The sequence below is a fragment of the Trichomonas vaginalis genome, chromosome III (assembly GCF_026262505.1).
Source record: "Trichomonas vaginalis G3 chromosome III, whole genome shotgun sequence".
Classification (NCBI taxonomy): Eukaryota; Parabasalia; order Trichomonadida; family Trichomonadidae; genus Trichomonas; species Trichomonas vaginalis.
In genome coordinates this window covers 9,631,996-9,656,315 of record NC_067205.1, presented here as the reverse complement: position 1 = coordinate 9,656,315, position 24,320 = coordinate 9,631,996, and the positions used below count along the sequence as shown (strand labels likewise).

Sequence of the window (24,320 nt, the reverse complement as noted above, 5' to 3'; positions counted from 1 at the left end):
AAATGGAAAATTCATATAATTTAATGTTTTGAGTTTATTTCGTGGGGAATAAAGAAATACATAAGGATGTAACGAAGAACTATCGACGGAATCTGCCTGGCAAAAAATTTTACGATTAAAAATAATTCTTTTTTGAACTGATTTATTTTCATAAAACCAAAAATTTTCAACTCCTTTTTTCAATTTAAGTTTACGGTTAAACTTAAAAAATATGGATGAGCAAAATGACAATTCAGAGCGTTATAAAGTCATTATCATTGGTGATAGTGCGGTCGGCAAATCTTCTATAGCTTCCAGACAGTGCAATTCTGAATTTGAACCAGACATGGGACCAACAATTGGCTCTGCACACTTTATGACTACAATTCCTTTAGGAGACAGAAAAGTAACACTAGTAGTTTGGGATACAGCAGGACAAGAAGAGTTTGCACCATTAGTTCCAATGTATTCAAGAAAAGCAAATTGTGCTTTAATTGTTGGTTCTGTCGACTCTCCTGAATCAATTAACAATATGAAGAAATGGGAAGACGTGATATTACAATCTGGTGAAAAGCCAGCAATTATTGCTGTAATTAACAAAATAGATTTAGCAAAAGATGAAACGCAAACAATAGATGACTTGAAATTTCGATTAAAGGGAGAGTTCGAAGATATTTTCTTTGTTTCCGCTAAAACTGGAAGCAATATCCAAGAACTTTTCATCAGTGTTGCAATGAAGTGTACGGCTACAAATCAGATAGAAACTGGAACAGCTCCAAAGCTAACTACTCAGACTACTAAGAAGTTATGTTGCTAATATAATACTATATTTGTTTCATTATTCTAAAAAAAAATAAAATTTTCTTTCCATACAAAAATTAATCAAATTTGTCACTCAAAAATCAGTTTGTGTAATACCTACACAAATAATTTATTCATAATTTTCTAAAATCAAATTAAATTTTTGGAAAAACTTTGGGGATGTGTTCATACTTATCAAAATATGTTTGTGTAATGTGTAACTTAACGAATCATTTAAATTTTAGAAATTCAAATTAAATTTTTGCATTGCATCAAGAATTGCGTTTTTGTTAATCAAGATAGGTCTTAATACTGCTTGAACTAACAATTCATGTAAAATTTTAGAAAATTAAATTAATTTTATCCAAAGCTTCAGGAATGCGATCGTAATGATCAAAATCAGTTTGTTTGGTATTTAAAAATATAAAAACTAACAATTTATTTATAATTTTCTAAAATTAAATTAATTTTTTGCAAAACCTCGGGAGTGTGTTCCTGCTGATCAAAATCTCTAACATATTTGATGGCAGCAGCGAGTGAAGTCATTGAATGGTTCATGATCTGGGCAGATTCAAGATCTCTGTAAAACTCTGTATAAAATCTGATTCCCTCTGGATTGGAGATAGTAATGGAGCATATACAAACAACTAATATAATAAAGAAATCGTCAAATGCAAGTTTGATTATTTCTTGCGAAGGAAAGCGTTCCTGAGCGAATTCGTCGATCAGGAGGCTGACGGTGCCGATATCGTATGCGATATCAAGCGGATCTGTATAAAATTGGATAAACGATAATTTTCCCGAAATTAATTGTAATTTGGGGATGGATTTAAAGAGCTCTAAAAAGCTCTTTTCCTTTTCTTCCTCTGAGAAAATTTTTGGCATATTCATATCATTCGGGTTCAATCTCATGATTATGTAAGCAGATTTCTGAAAGTTTGCATCAGGCATGTTCAATCCGTTCGTTTCTGTGTAAAGACTGTTAAAAATGATACGTAAAACCGAAGAACGAAAAGTTGCTTTCTGAATGTCGTCAAAAACTAAACTTTTCGTCTGTAAACTAAGCAAGAATTCGTTTATGTAATTATTGAAACTATTCGCGTTCATTTTCGGTTGATTCCATTTCGATTTTTTGCGGAATGAAGTTTTTTGTGGTAATTTTTCGCCTCTTCCTGAAATATCGAGAATTATTTGATCTAGCTCTTTCAATTTTTCGTTCTGTATAAAAAATTCTTCAATTTTCGTATCAAAAGGATTTGAAGGGCAATAAGAGTATATATGTGAGTAATGTTTTGCCTGTTCGATGATATCTTTCGATAGAGACTTGTTTGTGTATTCTGGGCTGTTTTCGTATTCAATTCTTTTTGCGGTTAAATATGCTTTGTAACGTCTAGCTTTGTTTGCGTGTTTTGCAAATTCCGGATCCTCATCGACAAAATGATGCTTGAATTGGTTGAAACCGTTAAAATCGCAAGTTCCAGGAACATTATTTTCAATTAAAGTTTGAAAAAAGAGGCTGAAAATAGCAAGTTGGTTACAATATCTGGCTTGTACTTCTCTTCTGATGGCTCGAAACTTGTTCAGGTTTTTAATCATTTTGCCATATAGAAATCTATATGAAGGTGAAGCATTTTTAGGAATATCATAGCTAAAACGATTGTCATTAAGTGGAACTTCACATTTTGATTTTGCGTCATTAAATAATTTCTGTATTCGTTGATATGCATCGTGAGTTTGAGCCATCAACTTTTGAAAATCCGGTGCATCTAAAGGATAAATAGTAACAAGTTTAGTTATTTCTGTAGGTAGTGGTGGAAGATGTAACTCTGCAGAATCCCTTGTCATTTCCATCACTATCTTTTTAAATATTTTTTTTTCCTCTGAAAAATAATCGAATAAATAAACAACGAATTTATTAATTGTTTTAAATAAGATATAAGGATGGTTCACTGCAAGCTCATCTCTTTCTCAATTTTCAGAGATCGGCAATAAAATCGTGTATTAACCTATAAATAATATTATATGATACTTTTTAAAAAATCGTCAGGTAAAATAAATTGAATAAATGTAAAAGTCAAGAATGATCTGGATCAGATAATTTCTGATTCACGTGTTTGTTCAAACGATGCAATTTATTGTGTGTCTATCTTATTGGAAGTAAATAACCTGCAAATTAAATGATTTTGAAAATATAGATATCTAAAATTATAGAATTCTTGCTTGTTTTAAAGCATATTATCATTTTCTGTTAAAAATACAACAAATGCCTCATTTAAATTTTTCACAATTTTTAAAAATTACGAAAAAAAGAAGAAAAGTTCTTAGAATTTTAAAATTATTTTTCAAAAAATATATTTTATTTGAAATTTGAAGGACATTTCCTATGCATTTAATCTAATTGACTCAAGAAAATACATAGAATGAACTGTAAAAAATTAATATTTGAAGTAAATGTTTCAAAATTAGGTCCTACAAGCATATTTCTTACTTGTATCAGAGGATCACAGCCAATAGGCATATTCAATTATGCTATTTTTCTCTCTTCCCATGGATAATTCTATAGTATTCACAATGAAACTACAAGACAGAATATCCAATCATTAGTAGATCATACGAAGACAAACTATTATTAAAAAACATTGACTTGTTCTCGGAGTTAATGTAGAATTTTGGAAATTTGGATAATTTTTCAAGTAAAAAATTAGACTGCTTAGAGTATAAACTAGCATAGTGCTTAGGCAATTGCATAAATAACAATAAACATTGAGTCTTAAAATATACCATTTTTAGCCTCCAACGTCATATTTTTTTTTTCACTTTCAGAAATATGGATTTTCTCCGAAAACTATATAGTACTTGCACGAAGTTCGAAGCACTTCCAGATCAAGAAGAACCAAACATCGAATTAGAACCACATCTTGACGCTATTCGTGAACAAATGGAATTTTATCTCTCTGATTCCAATATCGAATTCGATGCATTCATGAAGGGAGCGATCAGTGAGAGGGAAGATAGATTTGTTCCAATCGAAACTTTCCTTACATTCAATCGCATGAAGGCTCTTAAAGCTACAAACGAAGATGTCATTACTGCCTGCTCTGCATCCAGGACATTAGAGGTAAACAAAGAACTTAATATGGTTAGATCAAAGGAACCATTCGTTTCTGATCCTCGCAGATCATTCCGCACAATCCATATTGAAGGATTTGATCAAAACGAAACATTAGATGATATTAAGGCCCTCTTCAAGGAGCAGTATCCTAACAAGGTCTGCAGAATTGAGATGAGAAAGAACAATAGAAAGGGAGGAGAGCAATACTTCAGTGGAAATGTAAATATCGAACTCAAAGATGAAATGACTGCTAAACAAATCGTTAAAAATGGAATTATGTACCACGGAAATACAATGAAATGCATTTTCTTCTCCGAATTCAGAGCAAACTTGAAAGCCAAGAAAGCAGCTGCAGAAAAGAAGGAAACTCCTAAGAAAGGCACACATAAGGACGAAAAGCAAAAGAAAAATTAGAAATAAAAAATTGTAAAATGTAACTAAGCTTAATCTAGAAAAACGACTTGTTCACATAATCCTTACAACCTCAGATAAAAAACTATAATATCAAAAACATGTAATAAACAGAAATTCATCAAAAGTGACAGCTCTCAATTTTTTGACATTTGTAAATTCTAAATTGAATGAGAAAAATGAAATAATACTAAGCATAATACAATATTCTAGATTTAATTATAATTAGGAAAAAGTTAGTTTTGAGAGTACTTTTCATAGGCATATAGAATGAAATCTTCTGAAAAATAATATCACATAAACTCATATTATTTTCTAATATATAACTATTTTATATAAAAATCAAATTCAATGATCTTAAAAGCGAAGGATAGTAGTATATGTTGAAGGGTTGTGTGACTTTTTTTGTAAACGTAAGAATTCATACAATATTGAACGATTTTGTATCATTTTTTTTAACATATGAAGTAAAAAATGTATGATTCTTACGGTTTTTATTCTTACGTTTTTGAATAAATCAAGATTTAAAAAATTGACTTCTTACGTAAAATTAAAACTAAGTTAAATTTATTTTTTTAATTTTTTATTTAATGATAAATGAGTGGATCAAGATTCGTAACCGTCAATCAATTAATGGATGCTCTTTCACCAATTCTTGAAAATGTTAAACAAGTAGATGTTTATTTCGATGATTATGTAGAAAGTTTATATTATAAAGGTAAGTTTAATATTAAACCTATTGCTTTTGCATTTGATAATAAATTAATTGAAAATGCAAAAATTTGGGAATTAATTCCGAATATTGAATTTATAACAAATATTAATGATAAATGGTTTAAACGAATTCCAACCACAAAAGTTCTTTGTAAATTAATGATCAAAACTGAGGAAAAAGAATTTAACGGGTTTAAATATCATCCAAATAAAGTTTCAGAACTAGAAAATGAAAAACTTCAGAAAAAATTAAACGATAGACTTTCAAATGATCGTATTGAAAAAATAAATAAACTAGCAGAAGTTGCATTTAATAATGAAATATTTGATGAATATAACCTTGAACTCAGTGATGGGCTTTAAGGACCCGGGCTCAACGAGTCATGATTTATGAAATCAATTATTTGATTTATTCTTTCTTCAATAATTTCTATTCTTTTTGTTAAATCATCAATTTTCATTAATGAGGTGATTCTTGATTGAGGAATAGATTTCAAACTAATCACTCCTTTTATTTTTGAAATTTTGAATCCATCAACTTTAAACATTTTATTCAATTTACATGTTGTCAATTCTTCAAATAATTTTTTATTATTAGCATAATAGTCATTAAATTCTTCAACAGATGAAAAAATTTTTATTTCAGTAATTGGTTTAACAACGTTTATTTTTTGTTGAACATTTTCACTTTCATTTATTTCTTCCTCCTCTGTTTCATTTATTTTTAAAATCGGTTTCATTTATCATTAAATAAAAATTAGAATATAAGTGATGAAATATATTTTTTAATTAATATTAAATCAGAAATGGCTGCAGGATTCTTTAAAAAATTATGGGATGGAATTAAGAAAGCTGCGGGTTGGGTTCATAAAAATATTATTAAACCCGTTGCAAACTTTTTGGCACCAGTAGCGAAAACGGCAGGAACTATCATAGGTGGGGTATTAGGTACTAAAGCAGGTAATCCAGCGATGGGAGCACAAGCGGGTAACGCAATTGGTGGAATAGCTGAAGGAATACTTAATAAAATAGGAGGTAGATAGTGGAAAAATAAATAAATATTATTTTTATCTTAGTATCGGTTGTAGTCTTTGATAAACTTTTTCTCCTTTATTTAATATTTCTCTTATTGGGGCGGCTTTTGGTGTTATTGATTCAGCAACGTCACTAATTGCTTCTTTATTCTTAAATATCCAATTTGCTCCTTTCTTCATTGTTTCCCAAACTTTATGCGCTCCTCTTTTTACTTTATCCCACAGTTTCTTAAATATACCTGCAGCCATAGTTGATTATTTCATTAAAATTAAAAATTCATTTTCATCTTTTAATTTTGATTTTTTATTTAATAATAAATGACGACTAACTATTTGGTGCCAAACACTAAACCGATTAATGGAAATGTGTTTCATTCATTCGAAAAGATAAATGAAATATTCGCGAAGAATGATGGTAGAAGATATTATAGAGAACTTGAAAGTTCATGCTATGACTCTGATACTCCATATTTTGATGATAAACAAACTCATTTAAGAATTACAAACCCAGCTCATGATGTGAACCAATTAGGTGACACATATATTAAACGCAAAGTTAAAGCAACTCTAGTTTCAAATAAAGCTTTCACATGTGATGCCGCTTTTAAATGCATGCGTTTATTCGTTGGTTACAAATCATCAAATCAAAGCTTTAAACAATTAGAAGTAGAAACCGAAAGAGGTGATGCCGGTTATCTTCAAATGGATTGTGCCCGTGAATCTTTCGCATTTGCAACATATAAACCAAAATCAGAAAGGAAAGTTAAAAAGTTTGTTCATTCGTTATATAATAATGTTCAAAAATATGATAACTCAGTATGTGGTAAATATATTGACCCTTCAGAAGTTTTCAAGAACGCAAATGAAGAAGTTGATGTCACTTTTGATATGATTATTCCGGTAAATGATTTGTTAGCATTTCAGGCGTTCGATGATTATCCTAAATCATTTGGTGAAATCATTCTTAAATATTATGTTTTCAGGGATACTTTAGTATTTTGTCAGGTTGACCCGTTAAGAGTTGCTGATTTACAAAATTACGTTTATGAAAAGATAACTGATGAAAATTATGAAAAGATTATGAATCATGTTTATAAATATGATCGCAAATTCCAACAAATCGGACTTCCTACCAAATTAATTACAAGCTTAGCCGCTACATCTGCTGACGCAACAGTTGATAACGTTATTATTTCATGCACAAAGATGGAAGTTTTAGAGGATAAATGCATTACACCAGGATACGGTTTAATTGAAGAATCAGTTAAAGCAATACCACGTTTATTCAGTAAGGAAGATCCATTCATGATTCCAGCTCAACATATTGACGTTCGTTCACTAAATGGAGGATGCATCACTCCTGAAGGTATTAGCTCAGATTTCTCATACGCTCTTCATAATGTTACAGATGTTGTGTTAACATTTCCAAAGAATGCAATGCAAAGAACAGTTTTAGAAAATCCAATGCTTCGAGGTCTTCAGGTCACTATAGATTCCAGAAACTTCCCCGATCAAGCGATGACCACAGTGGGTGACATATTCTTTACACGTATGCTTCAAGCTTCTGATTTAGATGGAGTGAATGAATGCACGGAAGAATACGAGGACTCATTAACTAGACCACTGAATGATGATAATGGCACGCCATTAGCTAGAACATGGAAAGACCAAACTTCATTCTTATGCACTATTCCAGTTCAACGTGATGGAGCGGGTATATTCTTTGATGGATTAGAAACTTTCAACTCACAAGTTACAGTACAAGTGAAAGCTTATCCAATCATTCAGGGTGAAAATGACACTTACTGTTCAAAGGTGACAAATCCTCCTCAGGTTTGGTTTACTAGGACTACGTATTGGACATGGACACCGGATGAAGGTTTGAAATATCATCCAACAGGTACACCACCACAGTATAGAAGTTCATATGATGAAATATTGATGAATAGAAATGTTTAAAATTATAAATTTATTTTTGATTAAATGGATTTAAATTCTGAAGAATTAACAGATGTATATAATACATACATAGATGATATGATTAATGAAGCATTGAGTGATAATAGAAATGCTCTATCTAAGGAAAAATTAATGAAAATTACATATTCTGAATGTTACTTAAATTCAATCACTGCAGCAATTGGTAAACAGAATAAAGGTAAAACATTAACGATATTAAAACAAATTATCATTATTGCTAACACTTCCCCCTATTCACATGTGTTAATTTATATCAACCGTTCAGGTTCACCTTCAGATGATACATTTGAATCTTTAAAGCATTTAATCAAAATTCCAATTATTTATTTATCACAAGAAGAAGCAGAAGATTATTTAAAAAACTTTTTAATGTATAAAGAATTATATAATACAATCAAGAAGCAAGGATTAGAGGATAAAATTATTAATAAACAAAGGGATGAATTATTTGAAACACTTTCTATTTCAAATTTTGATAGAGAATTTTTGCATTCACTAATTTTTCTAGATGATGCCGTGAAATCAAAACTAATAACTAATGAGAAATCATATTTTAATCAATTATTAACTCAATGTCGACACATTCAGTGTTCATTCTTCATGGCTGTTCAATACTTCAAAGCATTAAGCACAAACATTAAATCAAATCTATCAACACTTTTCATTTTCAGTGGGTTTAGTCGTCAACAGTTGAACGTTATGCTTTATCAAGTGAATTTACCAATGAGCATTAATGAACTTTACACACAATATCAACAATTAGGTGAACATGGAAAAATAATAGTTGATTTAAATAAAGGTTCCATTAAATTTGATTAACTTTTTATAATTAATTTTTATTTTTTATTTATAATTAAACATGACAGAAATAGCAAATCTTCTACAGGTTCCATTAAAACAAGGGACAAACAAAAAGGGTGCATATAATAGAACTATGAAAGTTCCAGACGGAATGAAAGAATTAGTCCACATTGTTGCCGGTCTTCAAAAGGATGTTAAACAAATGAGAAACGTTTTAACATTACCAGAAGCTCAAGCATATGCCAAACGTCATGGACCAAATTGGGAAGCACATGAAGCAGACATTACAGGACCAAATGGAAAGCCTGATGGTATAAATGAAGTTTTCGTTACTGATGGTCAAGGAAATATTAAAGTCATAAATGGGTATAAATTAACAATGACGGATTATCCTAAACGTAAAGCATATAATGAATGTTATCCTATGCAATTTGATGAAAATGGAAAAGCTGTTAAACAATACATTGGAGAAGGTTAAAATGGTTCAATGTATTCATACCATCTTATTCCATATTCTTATTTCAATGAAAAATTAAATGCTGTTGAAGAGGGACCGGATGGATTACCACGATATGTTAATCAGTTTGATGGTCAATATGCACATTTGAGACCTGAAATTCCAGCTAAGAAATTCTTTAAAGTTGCTTTATTCGATCCAGTGTTCAATGAACAGAAAGAAGCAATGAAAGCAGAATTTAAACCAATTCAAGTGGCAAGAATTTCTTCATCTTCACTTTCAGAAGCGTTCAAGGAATTGATAAAGAAACCACTTTATTCTCAACAAGGTTATAACTTTGATTTAATTAAAGAAAGTGATAGACGTAAATTAGAAAAATCAGATGGTTTTAAGAATGCATGTAATGAAATGATTAAAGATATTGTAAATGATAAAATAAGACTGGAAGAAACTCAAAGCAATATCAATAACATAATTGGTGCAGTTACAAAGAAAGTATAAGCAAACAAGGATGAACCTTGGGATATTACCGTAACAACTAAATAAAACTTTAAATATATTTTTCTTTTTTTTATTCGATTATAAATGAGAAGACGTTTCACTAGTCAAAAGAACACTAACGCAAAAGCAGAGATTACGGTTGGTTATAACGTAAATGATGATAAATCACGAATTATTCAAAATGTTAAAGTTAATGTTAGTCCTGAATTAACAAGGTCAGCAACTCAACCAAATTTATTAACTCGTGACTTACCGAAAAAGGAGGAGGAAAATAAAGAAGATGGAGACCCAATCATTTTATCTGAACCCGGTAAAGAACCTGTTGAAATTCCCACTTATCCAACATACCCCCCGCCTCTTTCATCAAACATCGAGAACCCAGGAATCTACGATTCCAGTCGCAATGCGCCATATAAAATAGACATTAATTCAGAATTAATGAAAATTTACCGTGATATAATAATTAATAATTATGATTCAATAATAAATTTAATTGATCAATCCGGTTTAATTATTTTACCTTATGAATCATTAATTCACATTATCGCCATTCTTTGTGATGTTCAAGATTCAGACGTTAAGATTCAATTTTTCATAGATGATGAGGTTTCATGCTGCGGAACAGTTGCAAAAATAAATCCTATAAAGGATATTAGCACAATTAAGATATCAAAGAACGGAACAACAACTGAACTTCATTTAACATATAATGATATTTATAATAAAATAGTTGATGAATATAAAATATCACTTGAAAAATTCTTTGTTAAGGCCATTTAATATTCAAGCATTAACATTATTGAATAATAATCCTTTGAATCATAATCAATAATAATTGACCTTTCACCAGTTTCTATCGTTTGTTTTATTTCTTTTTGTTCCCCACTATCTGGATCGGTCATTGTAATTGTTTTTGTTATAGTATCAGCTTTATCTTTAACTTCAATCTTTTTTCCATCAGGATATTTAAACCAAAATTCCAAAAATTCGATATTGTCAATCTGTTCATATTTTAATCTATCAATTACATTTTTAATACCATCTGAAAATCTTATGAAATGGTCATTATATGGGTTTGATTGAACTAAATTTGAATGAAGTGAAATATAACCTGTTGATGAATATGACATCGACTCATATTTTCTGAAAACACTAAAATTTATAACATGAATGAATTTCTTATTCGTTGAATTTATGAATTCTTGAGGTAATCTTATCCTAGTTTTATTTATCACTGGAAAATAACGCTTTACCATATTTTTAATCGTAATAAAAATGTCAATTATCAATATTATTTCGAATAATAACTGTGAATTAAATTTAACAGTTAGCGGAATTTATAATGTTACTCTCGTTTCTGTGAGTGGTAAATTTAATCCCATTCTTTTAGACCCTTCAGATTATATATCATTTATTAAAGATGACCATGAAAAAACGTATGATATGTATATAAATAATGTGATAGCAAAATGGGATATTAACATGATTTTAAGTTATTTAAATGAATCATTTATCGTATGGTATGAAGAAAATTTTAAATCAAAACCTGATAAACTTTTTGAACTTGATGAAATAAATAACCTTATTAAATTTCCGCTGAAAATTAAATTTTGTACTCCTCATCTTCGTTCATTGTTGGGGATATTAAATTTTGAAAAAGATGTTGGGGATGTTTTGTATTCTGACACTGGTTCCAATTTCATTTTAATCAAATGTGATAAAGTTAATACCCCAATGAGATTTTCACATCAAACATTAGACCCTAACTCTTACCCATCAATACAAAACATTTTATCCATCAACTTAAACACATTTTCTTTATCATATCCGTTTCAATTATCCGGGAATTCATTTATTCTTCATTCAAAAGATTTATCAAATATTAAATTTAGAATAACTGACCTATTTGATTGTGATTTAGAATTCATGAATGAAATATTATGGCAATTTCAAATAGAAAAAATAGCTGATGAGATAACGATTAAATATTTATTTTTAAATCATAATAAATGATTAAACAACAGCAACCACAACAACTTAAGGCACAAAGCACCCAGGTCCCTCAGACCATTACATACGCCATATATGCATATAATTCAAAGACGGCAGAACAAACGCAAAGGTTGAAATATGGAGATTTGGAGATAGTATTGAAAAATGAACATTTCGAATTCGTTTGCAAAGGTGGTGCAGTGATATCAAATATAAAAGAAATTTTATTTATGAATTCAAAAATTAAAGGAATAACGGATGATATAACATCAATTCCACCAGAAGAACAGAGATATTACGCATTAAATGCATTTCCTAAAGTTTTGAAGATTGGAAGATTTAATTTAAATGAGGAATTCATAAAAGGTTTCCTAAATGACATAATGGAGAAAGCAGATAAGGAATATGTGGATAGTGAGTTAAAGAAGAGGACAGATAAGGAATATGTGGATGAAAAAGATAATGAAATTAAAGAAATGGTTGAATGGTATCATGAATGGACATCAAAGATTTTAAAAACTAAAGCTGATACAGGATGGGTTTCAGGATGTTTAGACCTTAAAGCGGATAAAACATATGTTAACGATGAGTTAGGGAAGAAGGCAGATAAAACATATGTTAACGATGAGTTAGGGAAGAAGGCAGATAAAACATATGTTAACGAAATATACCAAAGTTTGATAGGAACAAAAAATATTGAAACTATTGTTGGTGACTTTTCTGTCAATGAAGAAAATAAATATTTTAGATGGCAGTTTGTACACTCCTTAAAAAATGGTATACGGTGGAAACTCATTCCGAAAAATAACAATGAAATGTATGTAAGTTATAAAAAGAATGATGGCACACAAGTTAAAGTTCCATTAGACAACAACTGCTACTTAAACTTATATGGAGACGAACAAAAGAAATATTTAAGAGTTTATGAAATGGCAGATATGACATTGCCTGACCCAGCTCCAGCACCATATTATTATGACTATGGAGATGATGTCAGAACACCACATGTAGATGAACAAAAGTTAACATTATATTTAGATTATTATAGATATAAAAGATATAATGCAATAGAAAAAACGAGAATAGTATATTATTATACAGATGACAGAAATAAATATTATAGTCAAGATTTTACCTACCCTGAAAACATAAGATTATATTATAAAAAATATTCTGACACAAACCAGAAGAAACCTGAAATAGTTACACTATATTTTAAGTTCAAAAGAGACAATCCTATAATATCTCATATGTTTGATTTAATGAACCCAGTAGGTTCTATTTATACATCTATGGATGCAAGAGGTCCTCAAGTAATGTTTGGTGTTGGTGCATGGGAACAAATAGTTGACAGGTTTTTGTATTGTGCAAACTCTTCAAAGGAAACAGGGGGAAGTAAAACGATTTCAGGTGAAAATCTACCTGCACATAGTCACTACATAGATTTAAGCACATCTCAAGCAGGTTGGAGTGACACTCAGGGAGAAGGAAACCATACACATTTCGTTTCAGGATATACACAAACAACGGGACAAAGTAAAGAATACATGCCACCATTTATGACTGTATTCGCATGGTATAGAGTTCAATGAACACACTTAACCCAAAGGTTTAGGCTTACCGAATGAACTAAATATATTTTATGTCTGTAATTAATTAGGTAATGAAGTAATGGATGAACTACAGAAAAGAAGTTAAAAGCTTGGGGTCGTTTTGTACAAAAATATTGTGAGTAAATGATTTAGGTTATTCAATAATTAATTATTTTTGAAGAACTGAAGGGGTCACCAGGTCACCAGGTCACCAGGTCATTTAACTTCTCTGAAAAAATGTGACAACATGACATTTTGACAACATCACAGGAGGAAGGCAGTTATGACTTATTTTTGAAGAACTGAAGGGGTCACCAGGTCACCAGGTCACCAGGTCATTTCACTTCTCTGAAAAAATGTGACAACATGACATTTTGACAACATCACAGAAAATTTGATGCAGTCCAAAAATAAAGTTAGTTTTAAAATTATTTTTATTTTTTTATTCCTATATAAATGACAGCAACAAACAACAACAGCAACTTTATCGTTTCTGATGAAAAAGTTATTGATTCATTAGTTGCGGAATTAGTTGTGGCAGAAACTAAAACCCTCAACGAAAGAATTGGTGAAAACATGATTGATTTACATAACTACCTCAAACATGATGGAGGAAGAGGAAGGAAAACTGGTACAGCTTTATTAGTAAATAAAATTTCAAATTTAACGATTATAGATGTTGATATCAATAAATCGTACAATGATGAACTTAAAGAAACAGTTAGAAAAGACATTTTATCAAAACTTTCGGAGAAAGATGTTATCGTTAAAACCGCATCAGGAGGTCTTCACATTTATTGCAACACTAATTTCTTCTATGCAGTTTCGAACAGAATGATTAAATGTTATTCCTGCAATGATTATGATATTGATATAATGACTTCAATGGATGATTCAAAGCGTTCATTAGTGGTTATGGCTGATTCAAGAGTTCGTAAGAATGCAACAGAACCAATCAATACATACTCATTCATTCGTGGAAGTTATGACTCAACATTAACCAGAACAGTGGATGATATATTAAATGATTTGAATATTAAGGTAAGAGTTGAACAGAAGAATGAAGAAATAAAGACTATCATGAATGAAAACAAAGATGTAAACATTGACGATAAACTTGCTCAAAGCATAGTTGATGGCATGTGTGATTTTGAAGTACATAATGATGGTGGAAACATGAATTTAGAAAAAGAAATAACATTATTCACACTGTTTCAAGCTATTAATTCGTTACCTAATCATTTGATTAATGAAGCATACGATAACGTTTATAACTTCTGCAATTTAACTGAAAATGCAAAAAGTAATTTTGAAAAAGCACGTAGTAGATATGCACATTTAATGACTTCTCCATTTGTTTTGGTGAAGATTCTAAAACTTTATCAAAAGGAATATTATGATGAATATGTTTTACCTTTATTACGTAAGCCAAAAATAACATTTGATATCAAACTTGATGACTCGTTTTTGATAACAGATATTAGACGCAAGGCTGAAAATCATCAGTATAAAAACAGTTCTGAAGTAATTGAGGATTTATCACGTGTCATTCGTTTTGTAGATTGTGGAAACAAATACTTCATTCAGAAAGATTACAACATACACGACAAAATGAATCAAATATCATTTGTTCTTCAGTCAAACATGAAAGAGTCACTTAAAATGATTAAATTATTTAAAGAAGAAGGTAAAACAATAACAGCATGGGATGTACTACTAAATCAATTATCCTCATTAACCGTTAAGGGTGTTTGCTTTAAATCTGATTCCCCAGATGTTTTCTCAACGTTTCAAGGTTATAAATACAACATTCTTGAAAAACCAGATTACTCAAAAATTGAGATGTTTATGAATTTCATTAAAGAAGCCATTTGTGATAATAACGATGAAGTGTATAAATACCTTCTCGGCTGGATTGCATCAATGATTCAACATCCTGGAATCAAGAATGAAACAGCAATTATTTTGAAAGGACTTCAGGGAACAGGTAAAAACAGATTTACAGACATTATTTCTGAACTTCTCGCTGGTTATTCATGTAAAAACATTACCGAAATAAGTGAGCTAACGGGTAATTTCAACTCAGTAGTTGAGAATAAAATGTTTCTTGTACTTAATGAACTCAAGAATGTAGGTGAAGACAGACTCGCAAACTTCAACGCTTTGAAATCAATTATAACGGATAATGAGATAAGAATTAATGAAAAGAATCAACCCAGAAGAACTGCTCAGAATGTTGCAAACTTCATTTTCGTAACTAATAACGTTTACCCTGTCAAAATTGAAGTTGGAGACAGAAGATACGTAGTTTTAAGAGTTAATGGTAAATTCAAGGGTCAATTTGATTACTTCAAGAATTTAATGGATTCATGCACAAAGGAATTTTATGATAACCTTTTAACATATTTTATGCAATATGACCTTTCATCATTTAATGTACGAATCATTCCGATGACTGAAGCCAAACAAGATTTAATCGAGTTATCAACAAATCCTTTAGATGAATGGATAAATACACATTATGATGAATTATGTGCAGGTATGACGTGTAAAAATGCTCTATTCTGCAAACCATCAGACATGAAAGACAAAAACTTTCAAATGAGCATTAAGGATAAATGTGAAAGGAAACAAAGAAAAATAGATGGTAAACAAACATGGTATTATGTTTTGAAAGAAGAAATGAAAGGATTATATAAACAAATTGAACCAAACGATAATGAGGAATCATTTACTGACGATGAAATACCTGTGAATGAAGCTTTATAAAGTATGATTTGAATTTATTTTTGCATTAATCCTGTGATGTTGTCAAAATGTCATGTTGTCACATTTTTTCAGAGAAGTTAAATGACCTGGTGACCTGGTGACCTGGTGACCCCTTCAGTTCTTCAAAAATAATTAATTATTGAATAACCCATGTTGTTGTCAAAATGTCATGTTGTCACATTTTTTCAGAGAAGTTAAATGACCTGGTGACCTGGTGACCTGGTGACCCCTTCAGTTCTTCAAAAATAATTAATTATTGAATAACCCATGTTGTTGTCAAAATGTCATGTTGTCACATTTTTTCAGAGAAGTTAAATGACCTGGTGACCTGGTGACCTGGTGACCCCTTCAGTTCTTCAAAAATAATTAATTATTGAATAACCCATGTTGTTGTCAAAATGTCATGTTGTCACAAACTTTAGAACGGCATAATTTAAATTTTTATTTTTATCATAAATGAATACCCCACAAGCTCAAAATTTACCACGAATCATAACAAGGGAGGAAATGATAAAAATGATGCAAGAACATGTTAAAAATAACAAACCACTAAAATTGAGAAAATGTGGTTATGCAGTAATGATGGAAAGAGAGATGTTGTCGAAGAGGAATAAAATTAAATTTGGATAGAGTTTAAAAATTCATCTTTATTAAATTCATCTCTTCCAACCAATTTATTTATTCTATTAAATTCTTTTATTTTTGCTTCACTCAGTTTAATGATTGAACGGTAAGTTTCTAATTTTTCGATTATTTCTTTCCTCTCTTTATCGTTTTCAGTTCCATTAGTTTTATTGTTTTCAACCCCACCGCATTGCGACTTCTTTTTGTAATAGCATATTTTTGATTTAATTCTGTTTAGTTTCTTTTTATATTCATTGTCTGGACTCTTGACTGCTTTGTTGTCACTCATTTCTTACGAAATAAAAAAAATTAAATATTATTTAAATATAATGGAGTAATAAAATAAATCGGAATTTCTATTAATTTCTTGTCAACTTCAACTAATGCATTGCCGTTAATATATCTAACAAATTCAGCTATTGTGTCAAATCTTCGTCTTCTTTTTGTCATTGATTTATCAGTTTTTCCATAATCGAGATGAATTAAAACTTTATTTCCTTGTTTAAAATTCATGAGCCCGAATTAATTTGTTCACGTTTAACATCATTTAACTTTTCCATTTGCTTTCTAATATATTCCCATTCTTTTGAAATATCATTTTTCATTTCCACCGGTTTCATGTTTATAGTTCTATGCCATGTATTATTGTAATAATATACTAACTGCTGTATGATGGAGTCATGATTTCCATCCCAGTATATCTGACCGTTAACCCCTAACGCATCTCTAAGAGTTCTCATTACCGCATCAACTATTTTATTATGAAACGTATATGGAGAGGATGAAAAGTAAAAATTAATTTGTGGGAAATAATGAGCCATAGCTGCCTGAAATCCTTTATCACCATCACCCCTGATATTATCTACTCTTTCATGATCTAGTAAGTATTGAATAGCTCTTCTTGTTTCCTGTTCTGTTTTCCCTTTCACCGGAATGCAATATAAATATCTAGTGTTAATGTTAATGGCAAATAAATAAGTAACATTTCCTTTTGAATATTCCAGATGATCGATTTCGTATGAATATGGATATGGAGCAAATGAAGGTCGACTAAATTTTTCCTTTAATGGTTGAATTTTCGGGTCAATTGGTTTATTTAATATCTTGAAATCCTTTTTAAAATCTTTTTGCTTCTTAAATGTTTGAAATGGATATAATAAAGTGAATGATGAAGGATTAACTGAAGGAGGAGGCGGTACCGTCGTTGGAGGTTTTGGTGTTGCAGGTGGTTTAATTTTATCTGCTTTGATTTTGGATTTCATTCCTTCCTTCATTAATTCTGGATGTATTCTATTCATTTGTTTTAAATATGCCGTATATAAAGGTTTGATATACTTTCCCGCTTCGAGTTTATGTTGAAGGATGAATTCCAAAAGTTGATCTTCATTTAAAAGTCGGGCTGAATATGATTTAACTAATGAATCATAAATTAAAGCTTGTGCATCATTTATGGTCTGAAGGACCTGGGTGTTTTGTTCCTTTTGTTTTTGTTCCTTTTGTTTTTGTTCCTTTGGCTTTTGCGGCTCGGGATTATATAATTTATATAATTCATCAATATCTTCTTCTGTTAATACTTTATTTTTGAAATCTTTCAACTGTTTAAGCTGTGATTTAGTTTTTCCCTTTATATATTCATTATTTTTAATTTTGTCTTTAATTTCAGAAATTATTTTATTATGATATTTCAAAATTTCATTTTTATAATATGGATAATAATATTCCATATCATCACCCGTTATATTATTATTATATTTTTGGAGATATGCTTTTAAATCATAATAAAAGAAAATTTTGATTAAATACTAAATCATCAATTAAAATTTTTAAATCTGTGTTATTCATTTATATAAAAATAAAATCAATGTTTTAAGGGTGCCCACCTCTTTGAATCATAGTATCAAAACCATCATTAACGGTTCCTTTTGTCTCTTCTGTGGTATTTTATTAAATAAATGGCATACAACATCCATTTTCACAACATACAGCCTTAGTGTGTGCTCCTGTTAATGCAGTCTTACCAATTGTTAAGCGAGTCATTGACCCATTTTTAAGTTGTAAATTAATATTCTGACCATCAAATATCAATTTATCATTTATTATATCCAAATAATTTTTAGGTGTTAATTGTTTATTTTGTCGTAAACTAACACCTTTCATTTTTTGTGCAATCTTTTTAAAATCACTTCCATCAATTGAACCATTGAATGATGTATAACACTTAGGACATAAAGCAACCATGTTATCACCTTGTTTCTCAATTGCTAAACCCAATAACTTCTTCTCATGTGCTTTTTCTTCAGCTTTATTCTTTAATTTAGGTTTAAATTTCTCATCAAAACAGAAGAAATCAAAAGGTGCGAATTTGAAAATGTTTTTATCATAAAATTGTTTATCGGTAACAATTGCTTGAAATGCTTGAGTGTTAGGAAGATTTGGGTCGCCAGCGATTGCCCAATAAGATGAATCAGTATCACCTTCAATGAAATGAAAACGATTAACATCCATGCATTTATACATAAAATCATAAATGAAAACCAAATACCAGTATTTAGCATTATCTAAAGTGAAGAATGCCTCTTGTAAACATGTATCACATCTATAAAATCTATCTTTAAGCATCACTTGATATGTATCTTCACCTATTTCTCTTATGTTTTTAAACTTATTTGACATACATGCAACGCGTGCTTCTGTGCATTCATTATTTTAGTCTTTGCGTAATTTTGTGTATTCATTGCATCGTAACCATATGATCCATTAAGTGAAATCTTGCAAAATAAACTTTTTCCTTTATTTCCTTCTAATTCAGCCTTTTGTCTTTCGTTCATAAATTTGTTCGCAAATTCATTAAAACAAGTGTTTTTCGTAAATGTTAAAATTGATTGAATATCATCGATGATAAAATGAAATCTGTCTATTAGATACCAAAGATAATAAGAAGAAAATGGTTGATATTGGTTGTGTGTTGATGCTAACTGAGTTAATTTCCTCTGTTTCTGGTCAACTGGTAGATTGTTTGATTTCATGTAATTATACATAAAACTGCCAATTGTTTTTTCATCTGTGATAATATCTAAGTTTCTTATTATCGGTAAAAAGTTTATGTAATCATTAATGTATTTTTCATCAATGTGACCCTTTACTTCAGCCACGAATAAAGTATTTTTTTCTTAATAATTCCCAGTGCTTTTGCTTTCTTTGTTGCTGTATCACAAATGATAACACCATTCAATCTTCCCGGCATATACATTTTATGGTCAGTATATTGAATGAAATCATGAGGATTAGATGAAAATGATGAAGGATATAATGAATTAAAGTCAACTCCAACGAAATGAGTCATAATGTTGGTGGTGTCCTCATTTGATACAGTTTTAGTTTCTGGATTATATGAAAGTTTATTAATGTGCGTGATTCCTTTAAGATTAACACGATGTTGAACATTTGATAGACCACCAGTAATTCCATTACGGAGAATGTGATAAGCTTCAACTGAATCTAAAGTCATTGGTAAATTATTTTTTAATGCATAATTTCTTAAATTGATTCTTAAACGTTGAACATCTTCATCTTTATTTGATTTTACGACATTGCAATAACAACACATTAACTGACAATTTTCTTTGGTATGTGGTTTTTCATTATCTATTCTATCCAATGTTGGTTTATTTGCATATGTAAACGCTTTACCACACATTTTGCATTTAGATGAAAGGATTAAATCGTGATAGTATTGATAGTCATCCATTGAAACATTGTTTTTAGTATCCCTTTCTGCTTTTTCATCTTGTTTCTTATATGATTCAATTTTATATTTCCAATACTTTTTTGTTAATTCAAAACTTGATTCCACATTTTCTTCTTCTGGATATGTTTCGTTAGGATTGAAGTTCTTATATGCTAACGCGTAACGAATCATTGATGCATTCGATGATAAAGAAAGATTATGAAGCATGTCAATTTTATAAACAAATGTTTCTTCGATAATTTTATCAATTGGGTCAATCATAATTTCAACATCTTTATTGCAATAATGAATAAAATATTCTAATCTATTCTTAAAATTTTTAGCATCATTGAGATATATTTGATAATCTGAATCGGATATTGTTTCTTGTGTTAATGTTGAATAAAATGAATCTTGAGTGAATGGTTCCTTTTTATATAATTCATCTTCGTAATTCTCCCATGTGATGAATTGATAAGGGAAAAAGGATTTAACACGTGATTTATTGTTTCCGAAATCTTGAGTGAATTGGTCTAATGTTCCACCCGCTATATAATTTCTGATGTCAATAAATCTCAATTCATATGGAACGTTTGTTTTCTTTACAATGATTTGCTTAAATTGAGAAGAAGAACCCAGCATTGATTTTATCTTCCATTTTGCAGTATTTAAATCACGAAGAATTAAATTTAAATCAAACTTTCCTGAATTAAAACCAATGATATTCACTTTATTGAATTCCTCATCTAAAAGCTCTTTAAATGCTTCCTTCTGTTTTTCATTTAATGTATGAGACAAAGTCCCCGCCGTTTGCGACTTCATTAATTCTTCATATTGTTCAATATTTGATTTAGCAACTAATGAACAGGTTGAAAATAAAAATTCAATCCAATCAGAAATAAAAGAATCACTCGAAGTTAAGCAAAAATTCCTCGTATATGTTTTATCGTTTAATTTAACCGTTGATGATACCATGAAATGGTTTTAAGTAAGCGTTCAAAGTTGCACACTCAGAAAGTTGTAATTCTTCTTTAGTCTCTAATGTTTCGAAGTCAAAAGTAATATAATATCTTGTCGGTTTATAATATTCCTGCAAATTATGTGCTAATAGCCATTGATATATCTTCTGTTTCGTAATATGTGGTGCATATGGTTGTTGTGTGTTTTGCAATTGAACGTCTTGAATTAATCTTCCATTATTTTCTTTACATTTCTCACAATGTTTTAAAAATCTTCTTTGGTTTTTCCTTTCTGGATCATCACGGATAGAATATACTTCTTCTTTGCAAAAGGGGCAAACTTTATATCCTGTGAGTGCTTCAACGTCTGTTATTCTGTCAGCGTGAAGTTTTCCACATGGACTCTGTGTTAATAAAATATTTACTGTTTCAAATTCTGGATCTATCATTATTGAATCCACTAATGGAAAGTCTACCTTGTTAATGTCTACGTCTTCTGGTTGAGGATCACAATAATAGAAAATCAATATTAACATTTAACATTCTTGCTAACCTCTCACTTTCTGATGAAATGTCAAACCTTCATATGCATCTATGGCTTCATTTAAATAACTTCTACGAGTTTTAGGATTAACACCATCAGGAATGTTATAGAAGCGTTTAAATAACCTTCTACCTTCGGCTCTTATTTGATTATCATTCATTTTAGCTGTTCCATTTTTGTTCATTTATGTAAGAATAAAAATTAAAAAATAAATAAAAATAAAGTTTATTTTTTTAAAGTCCGACTCAGAGAGTCCAGGGCTAAAGTCCATAAAATGAATTAAGAACACATAAATTTTTATCATCTGCGACGTGACGAATACATTTTAATTTACTCAAGAATGCGTACCCTGATACATTAAATCTAATTCCTGTCTTATTTAATTTCACAACTTTGAAAAGGAATGTATGAATAGCTATAAAATGATGAGATGATTTTATGGGTTGCTTCCATTTTTTCTGAAATAAATGAATAAATATAATGCTTATACGTTTTCATATCTTTTATATTCTTAATAACGAATGGTATAGACCTTTCAACTTCGTCTTCCTTCGGTGCTGTTCTTTCATATGAAACATTATTGGTATCTTCAATAATGAAACCACAATCACATAAAATTTTATAGGTTCCAATTGTTTCTTTTGATATTTTATCTAACAAATCAAAAACTTTATCAACACCTGTACATTTATTTAAATAATAATTTGTGTAAATATCATGGTCTTCTTTCTTAATCGTATTTGTTGCATATGTTACATTTTTCAGTGCTTTTTTGAATTTTTCAGAATCAAGAGGAGGTGAAAGTAATATACATGGATAATCTCCATCGTCAATAAACTGAAGCTTATGTTTATGAATAAATTTTGTGCCTTCTTCTGAAAGTGTTTCGTCAATATCACCATCTAATAAATTTTTAGTAGATTCCAAAAAGTAATTTTTATATCTTTCCTCATGTGATTTTTGAACTTCTGATTCTGAAGCTGGGATATTCATTAAACCCTCTACTTCATTCTCAGCATTTCTCAATTCCTTAATTTTTTCATCTATTTCATTTCTTAATTGTTCCAATTTCTCAATCTCATCGTTATAATATTCATCTTGTTTAATTTTTTCTTCAAAATATTCAGGAGGTGTTTCAAGGCTCTCTGAGCCCAGGTCCTCTGGACCATAAAGAGGAATATTCTCCTGTTTTTCAACTTTTTTGGGATATAAATATCTCATTATAGCCTTTTTAGTAATTGGTCCGTTATATTTAAATTCATTCAACAATCTGGAAAACTCTTTCACATTCTGCATATATGTTGGATAAGAACCGTCTCCAAAATTTTCTAAAATATTTTCTAATTCTGAATTAGTGAACTTTAAAGATTTCAATGAATTAGTTGTTATACTCATTTATCATTAAATAAAAAATTAAAAAAATAAATTTAACTTAGTTTTAATTTTACGTAAGAAGTCAATTTTTTAAATCTTGATTTATTCAAAAACGCAAGAATAAAAACCGTAAGAATCATACATTTTTTACTTCATATGTTAAAAAAAATGATACAAAATCGTTCAATATTGTATGAATTCTTACGTTTACAAAAAAAGTCACACAACCCTTCAACATATACTACTAAGGATAAACCTCAAAATTTACGAATATAATGAGTGGGAATATAATGCTTATCTATCATAAAACCATATGAAATATTAATTTTTGCTTTACGCCTAATTTTTGACGACAATTAGCAAAAAATGTTAAATGTTAACACTCAGTCCATTTGAATATGAAAATAAAATTGACTTTGATTAAATGTTTTTATTTATCATGCAATTCTTCTTGCGACCAAAGATTTGAATAAAAGTTCAAAAAATAAGATAGCTTAAAAAATAATATACGGTAGTGTTTACTAATAGATGAATAGTATATAAATTCTATTAAAATGGATTTGATCCAAAAAAATATATAAAATTTGATCATAAATAAAATCGTTTTAAATTACTTCTTCATTTAAATTATAACAATTATTTTTGGTTTTATATTTTTTTGGATCAAATCCATTTTAATAGAATTTATATACTATTCATCTATTAGTAAACACTACCGTATATTATTTTTTAAGCTATCTTATTTTTTGAACTTTTATTCAAATCTTTGGTCGCAAGAAGAATTGCATGATAAATAAAAACATTTAATCAAAGTCAATTTTATTTTTCATATTCAAATGGACTGAGTGTTAACATTTAACATTTTTTGCTAATTGTCGTCAAAAATTAGGCGTAAAGCAAAAATTAATATTTCATATGGTTTATGATAGATAAGCATTATATTCCCACT

At 29.5% G+C, this 24,320-nt stretch overlaps 13 protein-coding genes and 2 pseudogenes across 15 annotated transcripts, besides 2 other annotated features; 9 read left to right on the top strand and 6 right to left on the bottom strand.

Moving 5' to 3' along the window:
- Positions 1–160: 160 nt before the first annotated feature.
- Positions 161–843, top strand: TVAGG3_0672730 (GTPase protein; the record flags this gene model as incomplete). Its single annotated transcript, XM_001327192.1, has 1 exon — positions 212–796. The coding sequence occupies one exon, from the start codon at positions 212–214 to the stop codon at positions 794–796; it is 585 nt and encodes a 194-aa protein (XP_001327227.1).
- Positions 844–1,218: 375 nt separating this feature from the next.
- TVAGG3_0672720 (VPS9 domain family) lies at positions 1,219–2,631 on the bottom strand (the record flags this gene model as incomplete). Its single annotated transcript, XM_001327193.1, has 1 exon — positions 1,219–2,631. The coding sequence occupies one exon, from the start codon at positions 2,629–2,631 to the stop codon at positions 1,219–1,221; it is 1,413 nt and encodes a 470-aa protein (XP_001327228.1).
- Positions 2,632–3,607: 976 nt separating this feature from the next.
- Positions 3,608–4,306, top strand: TVAGG3_0672710 (RNA binding; the record flags this gene model as incomplete). Its single annotated transcript, XM_001327194.1, has 1 exon — positions 3,608–4,306. The coding sequence occupies one exon, from the start codon at positions 3,608–3,610 to the stop codon at positions 4,304–4,306; it is 699 nt and encodes a 232-aa protein (XP_001327229.1).
- Positions 4,307–4,407: 101 nt separating this feature from the next.
- Positions 4,408–4,444: a mobile genetic element.
- Positions 4,445–4,900: 456 nt separating this feature from the next.
- On the top strand, positions 4,901–5,380 carry TVAGG3_0672690 (protein of unknown function, DUF4108 family; the record flags this gene model as incomplete). Its single annotated transcript, XM_001327195.1, has 1 exon — positions 4,901–5,380. One exon carries the CDS (start codon positions 4,901–4,903, stop codon positions 5,378–5,380), a length of 480 nt encoding a protein of 159 aa, XP_001327230.1.
- Positions 5,381–7,434: 2,054 nt separating this feature from the next.
- Positions 7,435–23,467: a mobile genetic element.
- TVAGG3_0672680 (uncharacterized protein) lies at positions 8,035–8,850 on the top strand (the record flags this gene model as incomplete). Its single annotated transcript, XM_051242466.1, has 1 exon — positions 8,035–8,850. One exon carries the CDS (start codon positions 8,035–8,037, stop codon positions 8,848–8,850), a length of 816 nt encoding a protein of 271 aa, XP_051089053.1.
- On the top strand, positions 8,891–9,310 carry TVAGG3_0672670 (uncharacterized protein; the record flags this gene model as incomplete). The annotated part of the gene is made up of 1 exon (XM_051242465.1): positions 8,891–9,310. The coding sequence occupies one exon, from the start codon at positions 8,891–8,893 to the stop codon at positions 9,308–9,310; it is 420 nt and encodes a 139-aa protein (XP_051089052.1).
- TVAGG3_0672660 lies at positions 9,369–9,790 on the top strand (annotated as a pseudogene). Its single transcript has one exon. A coding segment is annotated over exon 1 (422 nt).
- On the top strand, positions 9,875–10,570 carry TVAGG3_0672650 (uncharacterized protein; the record flags this gene model as incomplete). Its single annotated transcript, XM_001327197.2, has 1 exon — positions 9,875–10,570. One exon carries the CDS (start codon positions 9,875–9,877, stop codon positions 10,568–10,570), a length of 696 nt encoding a protein of 231 aa, XP_001327232.2.
- Positions 11,800–13,374, top strand: TVAGG3_0672640 (phage tail repeat-like family; the record flags this gene model as incomplete). The annotated part of the gene is made up of 1 exon (XM_051242464.1): positions 11,800–13,374. The coding sequence occupies one exon, from the start codon at positions 11,800–11,802 to the stop codon at positions 13,372–13,374; it is 1,575 nt and encodes a 524-aa protein (XP_051089051.1).
- Positions 14,716–15,810, top strand: TVAGG3_0672630 (uncharacterized protein; the record flags this gene model as incomplete). Its single annotated transcript, XM_051242463.1, has 1 exon — positions 14,716–15,810. A coding segment is annotated over one exon (1,095 nt), but the record flags the coding sequence as incomplete, so codon positions are not given.
- Positions 16,760–17,056, bottom strand: TVAGG3_0672620 (uncharacterized protein; the record flags this gene model as incomplete). Its single annotated transcript, XM_051242462.1, has 1 exon — positions 16,760–17,056. One exon carries the CDS (start codon positions 17,054–17,056, stop codon positions 16,760–16,762), a length of 297 nt encoding a protein of 98 aa, XP_051089049.1.
- On the bottom strand, positions 17,431–18,609 carry TVAGG3_0672610 (annotated as a pseudogene). Its single transcript has one exon. A coding segment is annotated over exon 1 (1,179 nt).
- Positions 18,712–19,284, bottom strand: TVAGG3_0672600 (uncharacterized protein; the record flags this gene model as incomplete). The annotated part of the gene is made up of 1 exon (XM_051242461.1): positions 18,712–19,284. The coding sequence occupies one exon, from the start codon at positions 19,282–19,284 to the stop codon at positions 18,712–18,714; it is 573 nt and encodes a 190-aa protein (XP_051089048.1).
- TVAGG3_0672590 (DNA/RNA polymerase superfamily) lies at positions 20,138–20,722 on the bottom strand (the record flags this gene model as incomplete). The annotated part of the gene is made up of 1 exon (XM_051242460.1): positions 20,138–20,722. A coding segment is annotated over one exon (585 nt), but the record flags the coding sequence as incomplete, so codon positions are not given.
- On the bottom strand, positions 22,852–23,392 carry TVAGG3_0672580 (uncharacterized protein; the record flags this gene model as incomplete). The annotated part of the gene is made up of 1 exon (XM_051242459.1): positions 22,852–23,392. A coding segment is annotated over one exon (541 nt), but the record flags the coding sequence as incomplete, so codon positions are not given.
- Positions 23,468–24,320: the final 853 nt, after the last annotated feature.